At 38.4% G+C, this 12,548-nt stretch overlaps 1 protein-coding gene across 6 annotated transcripts in view; it reads left to right on the top strand.

Moving 5' to 3' along the window:
- Positions 1-12,388, top strand: part of LOC126815889 (organic cation transporter protein) — a 29,078-nt gene extending 16,690 nt beyond the window's left edge. For 3 of the 6 annotated variants that reach the window (XM_050541918.2, XM_050541919.2, XM_050541920.2), the window contains 10 exons: positions 2,306-2,458; positions 3,851-4,058; positions 4,499-4,602; positions 5,517-5,671; positions 7,320-7,488; positions 8,357-8,572; positions 9,373-9,599; positions 10,027-10,208; positions 11,243-11,400; positions 11,970-12,380. In XM_050541918.2, coding sequence (XP_050397875.2) covers positions 2,306-2,458; positions 3,851-4,058; positions 4,499-4,602; positions 5,517-5,671; positions 7,320-7,488; positions 8,357-8,572; positions 9,373-9,599; positions 10,027-10,208; positions 11,243-11,400; positions 11,970-12,033 — 1,636 coding nt within the window. In that variant the 3' untranslated portion in view covers positions 12,034-12,380. Of the gene's footprint in view, positions 1-2,305; positions 2,459-3,850; positions 4,059-4,498; positions 4,603-5,516; positions 5,672-7,319; positions 7,605-8,356; positions 8,573-9,372; positions 9,600-10,026; positions 10,209-11,242; positions 11,401-11,969 lie in introns of all 6 variants that reach the window. The other 3 variants (XR_007678119.2, XR_007678120.2, XM_050541922.2) reach the window with 3 other exon arrangements.
- Positions 12,389-12,548: the final 160 nt, after the last annotated feature.

Below are 12,548 nucleotides of genomic sequence, written 5' to 3'. Positions count from 1 at the left end.
ACAAGTTGTAATACCATTCCATGGATGTCTAATTTAAGAACGGTAATTGTCGATTTGTTGTGCGTGCGTGTGGATTAAAGGAACTAAATTGGTAATATTTTGGATCTAGAAATTGGCACAATTGGGTCGCAACACATATAATAATATAATAGGAATTTATATAAACTGTTTTACATTCAATCGTTTCTGTTTTACTGTGAATTGTCATCAGTTATGCTCGGCGATATACGCCAGAGGACTCAACCGAAAGTCAGTTTCTAGCGTCTGGTTATTCCAGTCAACATCGATACTATTTATTGTGCATGCTCTACAAATAAGAATATGGCATTACCGTTTGATATGACATGTGGAATATATGTCTAGCCTCATTCTTTGAGCACCTTGTTACAAATTGCACTGAAACGCATTATGGTACCAATGGTAAAATGTTTATTTTGTCTGAAATATTGGATATCAGAAGCGCATCTTTTCCAGGTAAGATCACCACACCACTGCTGATTTAAATTGCATCAAAAATCGTGTTTTCAATGTCGAAGATTTTGGATGATATTGGGTTACTGACTTAGCTACTTTAAGTTTTATTTTAGTTTAATATTTTGCATAACGACCTTTTATGTAATCTGATACAATTTGTACTTAATTTGGATATATTATTTAAAGGAGCTAAATCGCTAATATTTGCGACCTAGAAATTGACAGAAATGGGTTGCAAAGAATATAATAATGTAATATCAATGTAATAAACTGATTTACATTCAATCGTTTCTGTTTTTATTGCAATTTCTAATCAGTTATGTTCGGCGAAATACGCCAGAAGTCTCATGTGAATGGCAATCTTTAGCGTCTGGTTTTTCCAGTCTACACCGATGGTATTTATTGCGCATGCTCTCCAGATAAGAATAGAGCGTCACCATTTGACATGACTTTTGGAATATGTCTAGCCCTGTTCTTTGAGTCACTTGTTCCAAATGGCGCTGAAACGCATTACGGTACACGATTCGTGTACCAATGGTAAAATGTTTTTTTTTGTCTTTAATATTGGATATCAGAACCCCATCTTTTCCCTGTAAGATCACAAGACCAATGTTGATTTGAATTGACAAATAATTCGTGTTTTCAATGTCGGAAGATATTGAGTTGGAGACTTAGCTACTTTAAGATAGTCGTGTCTTATGGGATCAATCTGTTTCACAGAGTATTACGAAAGTATTCTAATATTTCGGTAAAAGATGACTGTCTTCAACACATGACGTCATATCACGCGGCGTCAATTATTGGCTCAATGGCGCGTGTATTGTTTACTTAAAACGTTACTGATTCGAGCAGAATGGCGCCTTTTACTCATTTTAATACCCATTTACACTTCAATAAAAAAAAAATTTTACCTACAAATACTTCAAACGTCTTTATTTTTCTAATACATAAAAAAAATGTTTTAGAATTTAATTTGTCGGAGGAAAAAAGTTAATATTTGTGGTTCATTAAGTCGCATCGATGTCATCCTTATCAGTGATTGTCGCGGCCTAGCGAATATTCACTGCGGATCAGTGTGGGTTAAGACATATTTAAAGGGGCATTATGGGAGATTAGATAAAGAGTTGACAGTTCTCGTTATATAATAGTTAAACAATAGATATTGTAAATAGAATATGCTGAAAATTTCAGCCAACTTGCTTCAATCCGAACCGAGCTATTAACAATTGAATTTTAGGCCTAGCCTCGATCATCATTACTAGAGTCGGTACATAAAAAACAAAGTCTCAATTTAACGTTTAATTATTTTGGGATAACAAATGGACATCTTGCGGTTACGATTGGGCGGATGCACGCAACAGAATTGTTTTTGAAATGTTTATATCATATACGGATAAATGTATTTTTGCCAACAGTCAATCTTGTCCCATATCACCCCTAGTATATTTATTTACTTTTGCTTTTAAATTTTAGTTCTAGTACTTTGTAGCCGTGAACTTGACACCCCTTATCACCCCTAGTATATTTATTTATTTTTGCTTTTAAATTTTAGTTCTAGTACTTTGTAGCCGTGAACTTGAGAGAGAGAGAGAAATGGGGTTTAACGTCTACTCGCGCGTAGGGGTCGTTAGTAGGACCTGGAGAAAACCCACAAGGTTGGAGAGGCGAACCCACTTCTTGTCACGTACAACCGGGGAATCGAAACCACGCCAGTTGACAGAAAATAATGCTCGAGTTGATGCCCCCCCCCCCCCAATGACCAAGGGGCAATAACTTGAAAATCGCATTCCAAATATGGCAGTCATTTAATATCAATTTTGTTTTTCTTCAGACTCTTCGAGATGCTGTACGACGATGTTTTAAAGTTGATTGGAGAGTTTGGGCGATACCAGAAAATTCTGAGTATTCCTGTGTGTATCGAACCCCTATCTTTAGCTTTGATGGTAATGGTGACGGTATTTTCCTTAGCTACTCCGCCACACAGGTACCTGAGAATTCTATGTGCACCACGAATAATATATACAAGATTGTTGTAGCAAACAGCAAAAACGTAAAAAAATTGTTACATTAAAGAAGCTATGGCAATTTGAAAATACGCTGTCTTATTTGAATGCTAATAAGCTGCGAGCCGTTGTACTCACCCAAGCTAGTGCAGGTAACAGTCACCTGCCCCTATTAAACAGCCCAAATTTATATCCAGTAGGGTCAATGTAATGAAAAAAAATGGGTCAACCGCCAAAAATGGTCGTAAAATGAAAGCTTAAGCGTAAAAACATATGTATACAGTCAGTCGTTCTTTTGAACAGCAAATAACGTGTTATATTTGGTCTTCCGTTCTACTCCATTAACCCCTGGTCCCATTCACGGGATAGTCAACAATTTAGGTTATCTGCCCTTGTTGTTTTGGGTCCCGTAGGTTAATGCTACGTACCAATCAACAAACAGTTTACAAGCCAGTCTTAGCGTCACTATATACGTTCAAGACAATATGACGGCTTGTTCCCTCGATTATGAGAAGGTTGGCGAGAAATTTATTATCCATTAAGTAATATTCATACAAAACGACGCCCTTATCATTTTGACAAATCGTACAACAATGAGTTTTATGCAACCAGGTACGAGTTACTTCCCTTCATTCACTTTATTTGATTGGTCGTTAAAAATATCGCAATCACCAAGGACGAATAATTTGAATATGTGTCTCCCCGTGAATGGACCCAGAGGTTAGTGGGGTAGAGCAGAACGATATTCTACCACCCGGAGATGACAGCGCACAGTCTTTTCTATAAGGTTCCAGTCAAGGATTGGCAAAAATTATGAAATTGACAAAAATTATGAAATCGTACAATATTGATAAAAGCGGTGTAATACCGACATGGATAAATGTGAGGTCCTGTCCCATTGTAGAGAGAATAACTAAGACAGGTTTAATAACCAATAGTTTCGCCATATTTCCCCAGTTCAATAAGAAGCCAACAGGTGGTCGTGGGGGTGGCCTTGTCGTCTGGAGTGTCCCGCTTCGAGCTGGCCGGTCACCTCTAGCTTGGGGTCTTTGTTTCGATCAGTGGTGTGAGCATATGTGGCCTAGAGATAGGGGCGCCTTCTCAACCTCGTGTGTTTACTCCGGATATTCTGCCCTGCCACAGCAATGACCCCTGCGCGTGCGCTAACATAATAAAAAGAAAATAAGACAACTTGTCTGCGATATCATCCTCGGTGGATGCGGACGTTAAACACTAAGAACAACAACAACAGGCCTGTAAAAAAAAATCGGTGTGGAGTCACTGCTCTAAAACATATTTTTACACGGTGTTGTTTTATGCAATAGCAAAAGAGATTTGTACTAAATATTAAAGGAATATTTCAAATTCTGCAGGTGTAAATTACCAGGATTTGAAAACGACACTTACCATCAACAAAGCGATTACCATGGCAACCTTATAAACCAATCCATACCACAATCTTCTAGCTGTCTACTACGTAATACTACAGTTGATAAATATGGTAATATGACGTCAGTGGAATATAAATGTGGTTCTTGGGTTTATGATACTTCTACGTACATGTCAACTCTAGTTACTGAGGTAGGTACTATAATACTATATCTAATACCTTCGAGGGGGAAGGGGTGGATTTATGAATGGTGTGCGTGTTCTTCATAAGGTCTGTCATTGAGTCAACTGGCGTTGTTTCGATACCCCGGTTGTACATGGTAAGAAGTAGGTTCGCCTGTCCAACCTCGTGGGTTTTCTCCAGAAACTATATAAAAAGAACGGATTTATAAACTCGGCAGTTTTGTCACAGCCGGCAATTTTACTACACTATGATCTGGAAGAGTTGTTATATAACGCGCGTTCTGGATGATGTGAGGGATTAGCCAATGAAACGGTCTGTTACGGCGAGTTTTTGCTGTGAGGTGCACGGAACTGTGAGTCACCCACTAGACACATCCACGCCGATTGGTTAATCAAAAGTATAAAGTATTTTAATCAGATTGCAAAAATAATGTCATATTTTACTTTAGTTTAATATGGTTTGCGACGATGATATTTTAAGAAATAATGCTATTATGATCACGTTCCTGGGACTGGTATTCAGTTGCTCTATAATAAGTAACTTTGCTGATCGGTAAGTATTGATAATGTCGGATAATACATCTATATATCCGCCCATAATTTATGTGACGGACTGCATTCACCTGCAGGGGGGTTGGATGGCCGAATCGTTAGCAAGTGCGCGCTGTATCATAGGGCCTGTCATAGAGTCAACTGGCGTGGTTTCGAATCCCCAGTTGTACGTGACAAGAAGGATCGCCTCTCCAACCTCGTAGGTTTTCTCCGGGTCCTACGGTTTCACACCACTGCTAAAAACCCCTACGCGCAAGCAGATTATTGAAATAAAATTAAACCATATGTTAGTCCCGAAATAACCTAGTTTGTGTCGAGTGGACGTTAAACCCCATTTCTCTCCCTCTCATCTATTTATAGCGGTTACCCCTCCACCCTTTGCATTGGGTTTTGTCTTTACTTTTTGGTTTTGAAGAAAAGTGTTTCAATTTACATTTTCAATGTTTGGGCGGACGGATCGGAAAGAAAACATACGCGAATTAGTGAAATCAAAATGGTGCCAAAATATCAGTACAACAAACAAACGTCATCGGCCATTCAATATTTGTATCAGGTGATTGGAACATGATGGACTGTTTATGGTTGTAAAGATTAAAATCACTGGAAAGAAACGTAACAAACTCTGCGTGTTGGGGTGTTCAAACGTGTTGGGGTAGTTTGACTTGTGCTGATGATGAATGATAAAGAATTTCAGACGTATATTGCATATCCAAATCACGCATAGGTATTTCACCTGAACACTGTCGTCTTCATTAGCCCCGTCTGTGCATACAGTTGCTGCTGGTGGGCGTATATTCGGTGTCTGGCAACGATTTGTTCTAATATAAAAAATGGTGGCACATGTTAAAAAATCTGTGTTCGTCGAGACTCCTTGCTTCAAAAGACAATTTTTTTTTTTTTGTTTTTTTGTTATAGATTCGGTCGTTATCCAGTAATGGTCATTTCTAACGTCTTGGTTGTCACTTCTGCTTATTTACTGGTTTGGACACCGAATTATATTTTCTTGGTGATTGTCAGATTTTTTGTCGGAATAGGATTGGGTGGGCAATTAATAGCTATCTTTACTATTGGTAAGTTACCGTTTTATACGCTAACATTTTCATGTGGACGTATATTGTCGTAGCCCCTGTCCGCCCGTCCGTCCATCCACAATTCGCTGGTGATCACTCTACGGGTCACAATTTTTACCAGATTTTGCCGAAACTTAAAATATAGTATTATCTAGAAAGGCCCCCTGTTTCTTTCCATATTGGCATGTATCGGACCGTTACTTCATGGATTATGCCCCCTGATTGTACGAAAAATCACCTATTTAGCCCGCTGACACTCGAGGGGTTACAATCTTTATCCGATTTTGATTAAACTTGAAATATATGTTTATCGCGTTTTTAGCTTGTGGACCCTCTTGAGGTAACAATTTTTATCCGATTTAAAAAAAACAAACATTCTAATATATAACTTTTTTACCATTTATGAGTTCGAATTACGTGAACATCGGACCGACAATTCCCGACAAAATGGCCGCTCCTCGTACGTAAATAGTGTAAAATTATAGTATTCCAAGGTTGTGGACACTCTAACAGGTCACAATTTTTATCATATGTTTATATTACAAAGATCCCAGCTCCTTTACATCTCGTGACCTTGGAGAAATCTGCAGGTGGCCTTCTGAAATAGATCTGACGATGTTTATATCCCAACGATCTGGGTTCCTTTCTATATTCGCGCATATCGGATCGTAACGTCCTGAATTATGGCCACTGAGTGTACGAAAAATCGCGTTTTTAGCTTGTGGACCCTCTACAGGTCACAATTACTATCTGATTTTGATGAAACTTTTAATATTTGTTTCTATCCCAAAGATATGGGTGCCAGTCGTTACTTCGGACCGTAATTTCCTGGATTATGACCCATGATTATACGAAAAATCGCTTTTTTATTTAGCGCGCTCTCTGTCCATCTCTTGTAAAATGTGGACTATCTTGCATGGCAATGACTTGTAGTTACTTTTGGTGAGTGTATTTGTAGGTTTGGGATGAATTCGGTAAAGATAAATTTCGATCTTCGTTATATACCATATGAAGCATGAATCAGGTTTATTCTGGATTCGAGCGGGGGGGGGGGGCTGAATGGTTAGGACGTGCGCGCTGTATCATTAAGTCTGTCATTGAGTCAACTGGCGTGGTTTCGATTTCCCGGTTGTACGTGACAAGGAGTAGGATCGCCTGTCCAACCTCGTGGGTTTTCTCCGGGTCCTCCGGTTTCCTCCCACTGCTTAAGAACCATACGCGCAAGCGAATTATTGAAATAAAATTGAACCATATGTTAGTCCCGAAACGACCTAGTTTGTGACGAGTGGACGTAAAACATCTCTCTCTCTCTCTCTCTCTCTCTCTCTCTCTCTCTTCTGGATTCGAGATGTTGGCACTAAAATAAAAAAAAATAATAAGTCAATTCTCTTGCATTGTTTGGTAATTTATTTGATAGAATAAAACATCTCATATTTCGTAACTCAATCATGAGTTCAAGGTCCCAATCCAATAACATTACCTGAATATTTCTAAGAATGTGCCGACTTCAAGTAGTCAACTGGGGTATAAGATTCTGGTCTATTGTCACTGCATACGGGCACAATCATAGGGGTTAAAATTTTAATGTCAGATGACTGCTGTGTACTTTTATTTTTTATTTTTAAAAAAAAAAAACAATTCCTTTTAGGAGTGGAGATTGTTGGACCTTCTAAAAGACGTTTTACTGGAGTTTTATTTCACCTCGGATGGTGTTTGGGTGTTTTAGTTATAGCAATGTTGGGCTATTGTATAAGAAATTGGAGATACTTACAGCTAGCTGCAGCCGTCTTGACGTCCCATCACTTATTCTATTTCTTGTATGTACCTAGGGCTAAATCTATTTGTTAAGGCCAGTTCTATTTTTGTCAAGGTCGCGGAGAAAGATTAAGGTTAGGGCACGTGATTGTTGGCGAGATTGTACGTTGGAGTTAAGGTAAGTATTGGGTTCAGGTCCAGGGTTAAGGTTAGGATTTGGATTAGCTCTAGCCCTGTTTACAACGCCTGATTCACTTTATTGACAATATTTGCAGATAAACGAAAGCTGTTTCACTAGATTGGGCTGCGTGTGTTTAATAAGTTTTCTTAGAATAAAATTAACCTATTTTTAAGATGTTTCATGCATTAGGAACCAGGTGAAACTAAAGGCACCCATGTGCTGATGTGCTTGTTTTTAGCTACGTTCTCGTCGCTAGTATGTACCTTACAACGTTATAGATTGGTTGATGACCACAAATGTCTGATATTTCGTTGCCAGTGTCTCCATTGTCTGGCATTAACATATAGAGTTCACAATTATTTAACGTATATTTTTATAAAGTTCGTCGTCTAACCAACGAAATGTGTCGCCTTTAAATACATATATATGTACAGATTTTACGTCATATCTATGTAAATAATTATTTTAATTATTCTTTTTGTTTCGGGATGCCTGCGTATTGAGATTTCGATATCTTTGGCTATAATAGCATGTTGATGCTATTCAAAAATACATAGTGGCCTAAGCAGAGGTAATTGCCCTCTCGCCTATCCATGCCCAACCTGACAGATACTGAACCATATTTAAAAATTATGATACCCTAATGTGAAACTCTCCCGTTTTGAAAAGCGACACTACATGTTCAAAAGACTGTGTGACGGTGAGCATTAATTCGTCATTTCTAAGCATACTGTGTTGTTATTTTAAAGAATGTTACCTGAAAGTCCACGATGGTTATTAACACGAGGTCAACTTGATAAGGCAAGAACATTAATCAAAAAGGCAGCCGATATCAATAAAACGATTATAACTGATGATGTATTATTAAAATTAAGAGTATCAGAAACGCCCGCAACAGCAAAATTTTGGAAACTTTGCTCAACAAGAAAATTGACAGCAAGAACACTTGCAATTTATTTCGTGTGGTAAGTGAAACAAAAAACAAGTTCTCAGTTTTTTGTAGCCCACAAATACAGTATGGTCAGTACGTATATTTAAAAATACTGATCCATGAGTGGATATCTTTCATTGGGTAAATATTAGAAATCATTCCACTACTGTTGTCTTCCGTCGTGCTCCAGCCACACCAGTGGATCGTTCTAAGACCTTCGTTTGAGCAGGTTTTGCCATGATTTGATGACAACTCCCTGAATTACCAATTAAACTGACGCCAAACTGTAATGTACAACCGCATAATTATATGATTTGATGAAACCCAATTGCTACGCGAAATTTCTCTCCTATCCAACTGAAAATGTCCGCCCAGTCAGAATTAGACACGCACGTGACATGTATACCTATTAACTTATAATGTGTCGTTTGACCTTTTGTTCAAAAGCGTTTCAATAAACCGGGGGAGGGTGTGGGGGGTGAAGGCCGAACCGCTTAGCGCCTATGCGCTGTATCATAAGATCTGTCATTGAGCCAACTGACGTGGTTTTGATTCCCCGGTTGTACGTGACAAGGAGTAGGGTCGCGCCTGTCCAATCTCGTGGGTCTTCTCTGGGTCATCCGGTTTCCTCCCACAGCTTATGAACCCTACCCTCAAGCGAATAATTGAAATAAAATTGGACCATATATGTTAGTCCCGAAATAGCCTAGTTTGTGTCCAGTGAACATTGAACTCTCTCTCTCTCTTTCTCCCTCCCTCTCTTAAACAGGGTTGTTTTTCAAGATATTGCAGCCCTTTAAGATCTTCTATATAACTGAATGTATATATTTGCAGGTTTTCTGTGAGTGTCACGTATTTCGGTATAATGCTAAACTTGGAGTTTTTGGTGGGAAATATATACTTGAATCTATCACTAACAGCCGTCATTGAAGTAATCTGTTATATATTTGTTATGTTAATGGTAGATAAGTCAGGAAGAAAGAAACTGATTTGTGGATGTTATTCTCTACAGATTCTATCATTAATAGCAGTCATATTTATACTGTTATACGTACCACCAGGTAAATATTTATAAAAACGAAAGTAAATATTATAAGTAACCAATCTTAGTAAAACACATGTCCTATTTCGTTTGTTTTTTATAGTTCAAAATTTCGTTTTACTCGTCTTTCTACTAGGATCTGGAAGAGTTGTTATACAACCCGCGTTCTGGATGATGTTAGGTATTAGCCAATGTAACGGTCTGTTACAGTGAGTTTTTGGTGTGAGGTGCATAGAACTTTGAGTAAACTACTAGAAACGTCAACACTGATTGGTTAATCAAATGTCTAAAGTCATAGATTAAAAGCCGTTCGTATGACCTCTGACGCGACCTTACAAAACAACTGGTCAGATGTTCATGCAGTGTAGGCCATCGAAAGTATAAAAAAACGAAACGAAATATAGATTTGTATTTTAATCAGATTGTTCTGAGATATTTTTTCTTAGATCTGAATTGGTTGATGACGGTATTTACTTTGATTGGTCAATGTGGAACTATATGTAGTTTTGCTATAGTTTGGTTGTGGACAAGTGAACTTTTCCCGACAGAATTAAGAAATGTTGGAACCGGTACCGGTTCCGCTTCAGCACGTGTAGGAGCTCTGGTTGCACCTTATTTGGAATTATTGGTAAGTCGGGCTTATATCTAGTCTCGGTCACCCAGAACATCCTAGTCTTCAACGTAGGGTCTGTGACCCTTGTAAATATTTGACGAAAAGCCCATTGCCCGTGCGTAACCGGGGGTTTGGGTTTTAATGTGGTTGATTATCCAGCATCTTCTGGCCAAGTCAAGTAAGAGTTGCACATCTTCCCGCAATAAATCCCATAATTCTTGCATTAATATAAACAAACATGATAACTAATTAGGATTAATTTAAAAAACATAGATATGGTCCATGAAGAGAGAAAATTTTACAATAAAAAATTACGAAAGTTGGATATTGAACTGGCATGCAATCAAATGGATTATTTAAAATGGGCGTCAACATCTGTTTTAGTACTAGTTACCTCCCCTAGACTTTGTTTACGATAATGTGGCAATGGCCTATTTTTTCTCAAATGTTGACAACGCGTCCAGAACAATATTCGTAGAATATTTTCCTGGATGATAAAGACTAGCTTACATCATGATTTCAAGTGTGGGTCATATTTAGCAATTTATCTTTTAATTATATAATATTGAATTACCCGTTCACAGGTTTGTGGGATGCATCATTAATGCATAGCGAGCCACGGTGGCTAAGTTGGTTTGACGCTGGCTCGCTAGCCTGGAGGTCACGTGTTCGATCCCTGCATTGGCCGAGAAAGTTCATCGGTATTTTCCGGCATGGGTTCCCCTTGTCACTGGTGCAGGACGAAGGGCCTGACAAAGACAACTGTCTAGACGTTCTGATAGGACGAAAAATTGAGGTGCCGTGTATACATTGGCGTGAACGTAAAAGATCCCTTGGCAGTTGGAATTCGATATAAGAGTAGGTCATAGTGTCGCTGCCCTGGCAAAAGTTCCCTCATAGTACACTGTATGGCGTATACCCGTCGTCATTAGCCTAGTCAGTGCAGAACAGTAGGACGTTAAACCCCATTTCATTTCTATATTCTATATATTCATTTTTGTAAACTTAATGACAACACTTACCTTTTGGTTTCATTTTACAAATTTCAGAGTAAATTAGTTCCTGGGAGATTTAAAGAGGTTTCGCCATTTGTATTTTTTGGCATTATTTGTATGGTTTGCTTAGTCCTTATCGTCTGTGTTTTACCGGAAACAAACAAACAAAAACTACCAGATACTGTGGATGATGCGGGCCGATTGGAACATAGGTAAGATAATTTTACGTGTGTTACTAAAAACTTTATTGCTGCGTTTTACAAACGCTTTCATCTTTAATCATATTGTTTGTTCGTGGGGCAGGGGGTGGGGTTGGGGTGGATGGCCGAATAGTAAGCGCGTGCGCGCTGTATCATAAGGTCTGTCATTGAGTCAACTGGCGCGGTTTCGATTCCCCGGTTGTACGTGACAAGGAGTAGGGTCGCTTGTGGGTTTTCTCCGGGTTCTCCAGTTTCCTCCAACTGCTAAAGACCCCTACGTGCAAGCGAATTATTGAAATAAAATTGAACCATATGCTAGTCCCGAAATGACCTAGGTTTGTGTCGCGTGGACGCTAGTCCCCTCCCCCCTCTCTCTCTCTCTCTCTCTCTCTCTCTCTCTCTTTCTTCCAGGTATCACAGGGCAAATGATACGATAAACTCATTCATATTCCGAAAAAATTCATTCATATCGTATTTAGATATATGAACTGACCGACGGACACAGGTGGCCACAACACTGAAATGTGAATGACTATAGATAATATGTCAAATTGACATTATGTACTTGTATATTTTTGTAGGTCTGGAGAAACAAGAGATAAAGATGAAACAGTTGAAATGCTTGGTACAAATTCTAAATGCTGACATCCAAAGATATATGTTTATTTGGGAGACATTTCTGATCCTTATTTTTACCACTTTATGGGAAACCGTTCGGCTCTTTATATGTGTAGTTCAAAATTCCCCTCACAGAAATTTTGCTTTTTATAGTACAGCTGTATATACATATATATACATGTTATAGTAGTAGGTACATATTCGGACGAAACTTTACAATTAGTCTGGGTGTCTTGGTTTTTAGGTGCCTTGTTTTTTCTGTAAATTTATAAGTAGTGTCTATAAAATATTTAAGAACTTTATGTGCTAATTCAGTATTTAAAGCACAACCATAGTGATAATTTATTTAGTTACTAATAAAAATTCACCACTTGCGATGTGCCTATTTTTATATGCCCACGCCCATTTCGTTTATATTATTTGGCGACAGATCACTAATGATTTCCCCATTGACTTTAATGTTAATTCTCGTCTCTTAGACCGGCTCTAACTTTTTCCCAAATTTACGTTCGGTAGATGGAGCAACATGTGGCACACTCTTG

This window comes from Patella vulgata, chromosome 3 (assembly GCF_932274485.2).
Source record: "Patella vulgata chromosome 3, xgPatVulg1.2, whole genome shotgun sequence".
Lineage (NCBI taxonomy): Eukaryota > Metazoa > Mollusca > Gastropoda > Patellidae > Patella > Patella vulgata.
The sequence above is the reverse complement of the archived record's forward strand: the minus strand, read 5'-3'. Positions and strand labels throughout refer to the sequence as shown.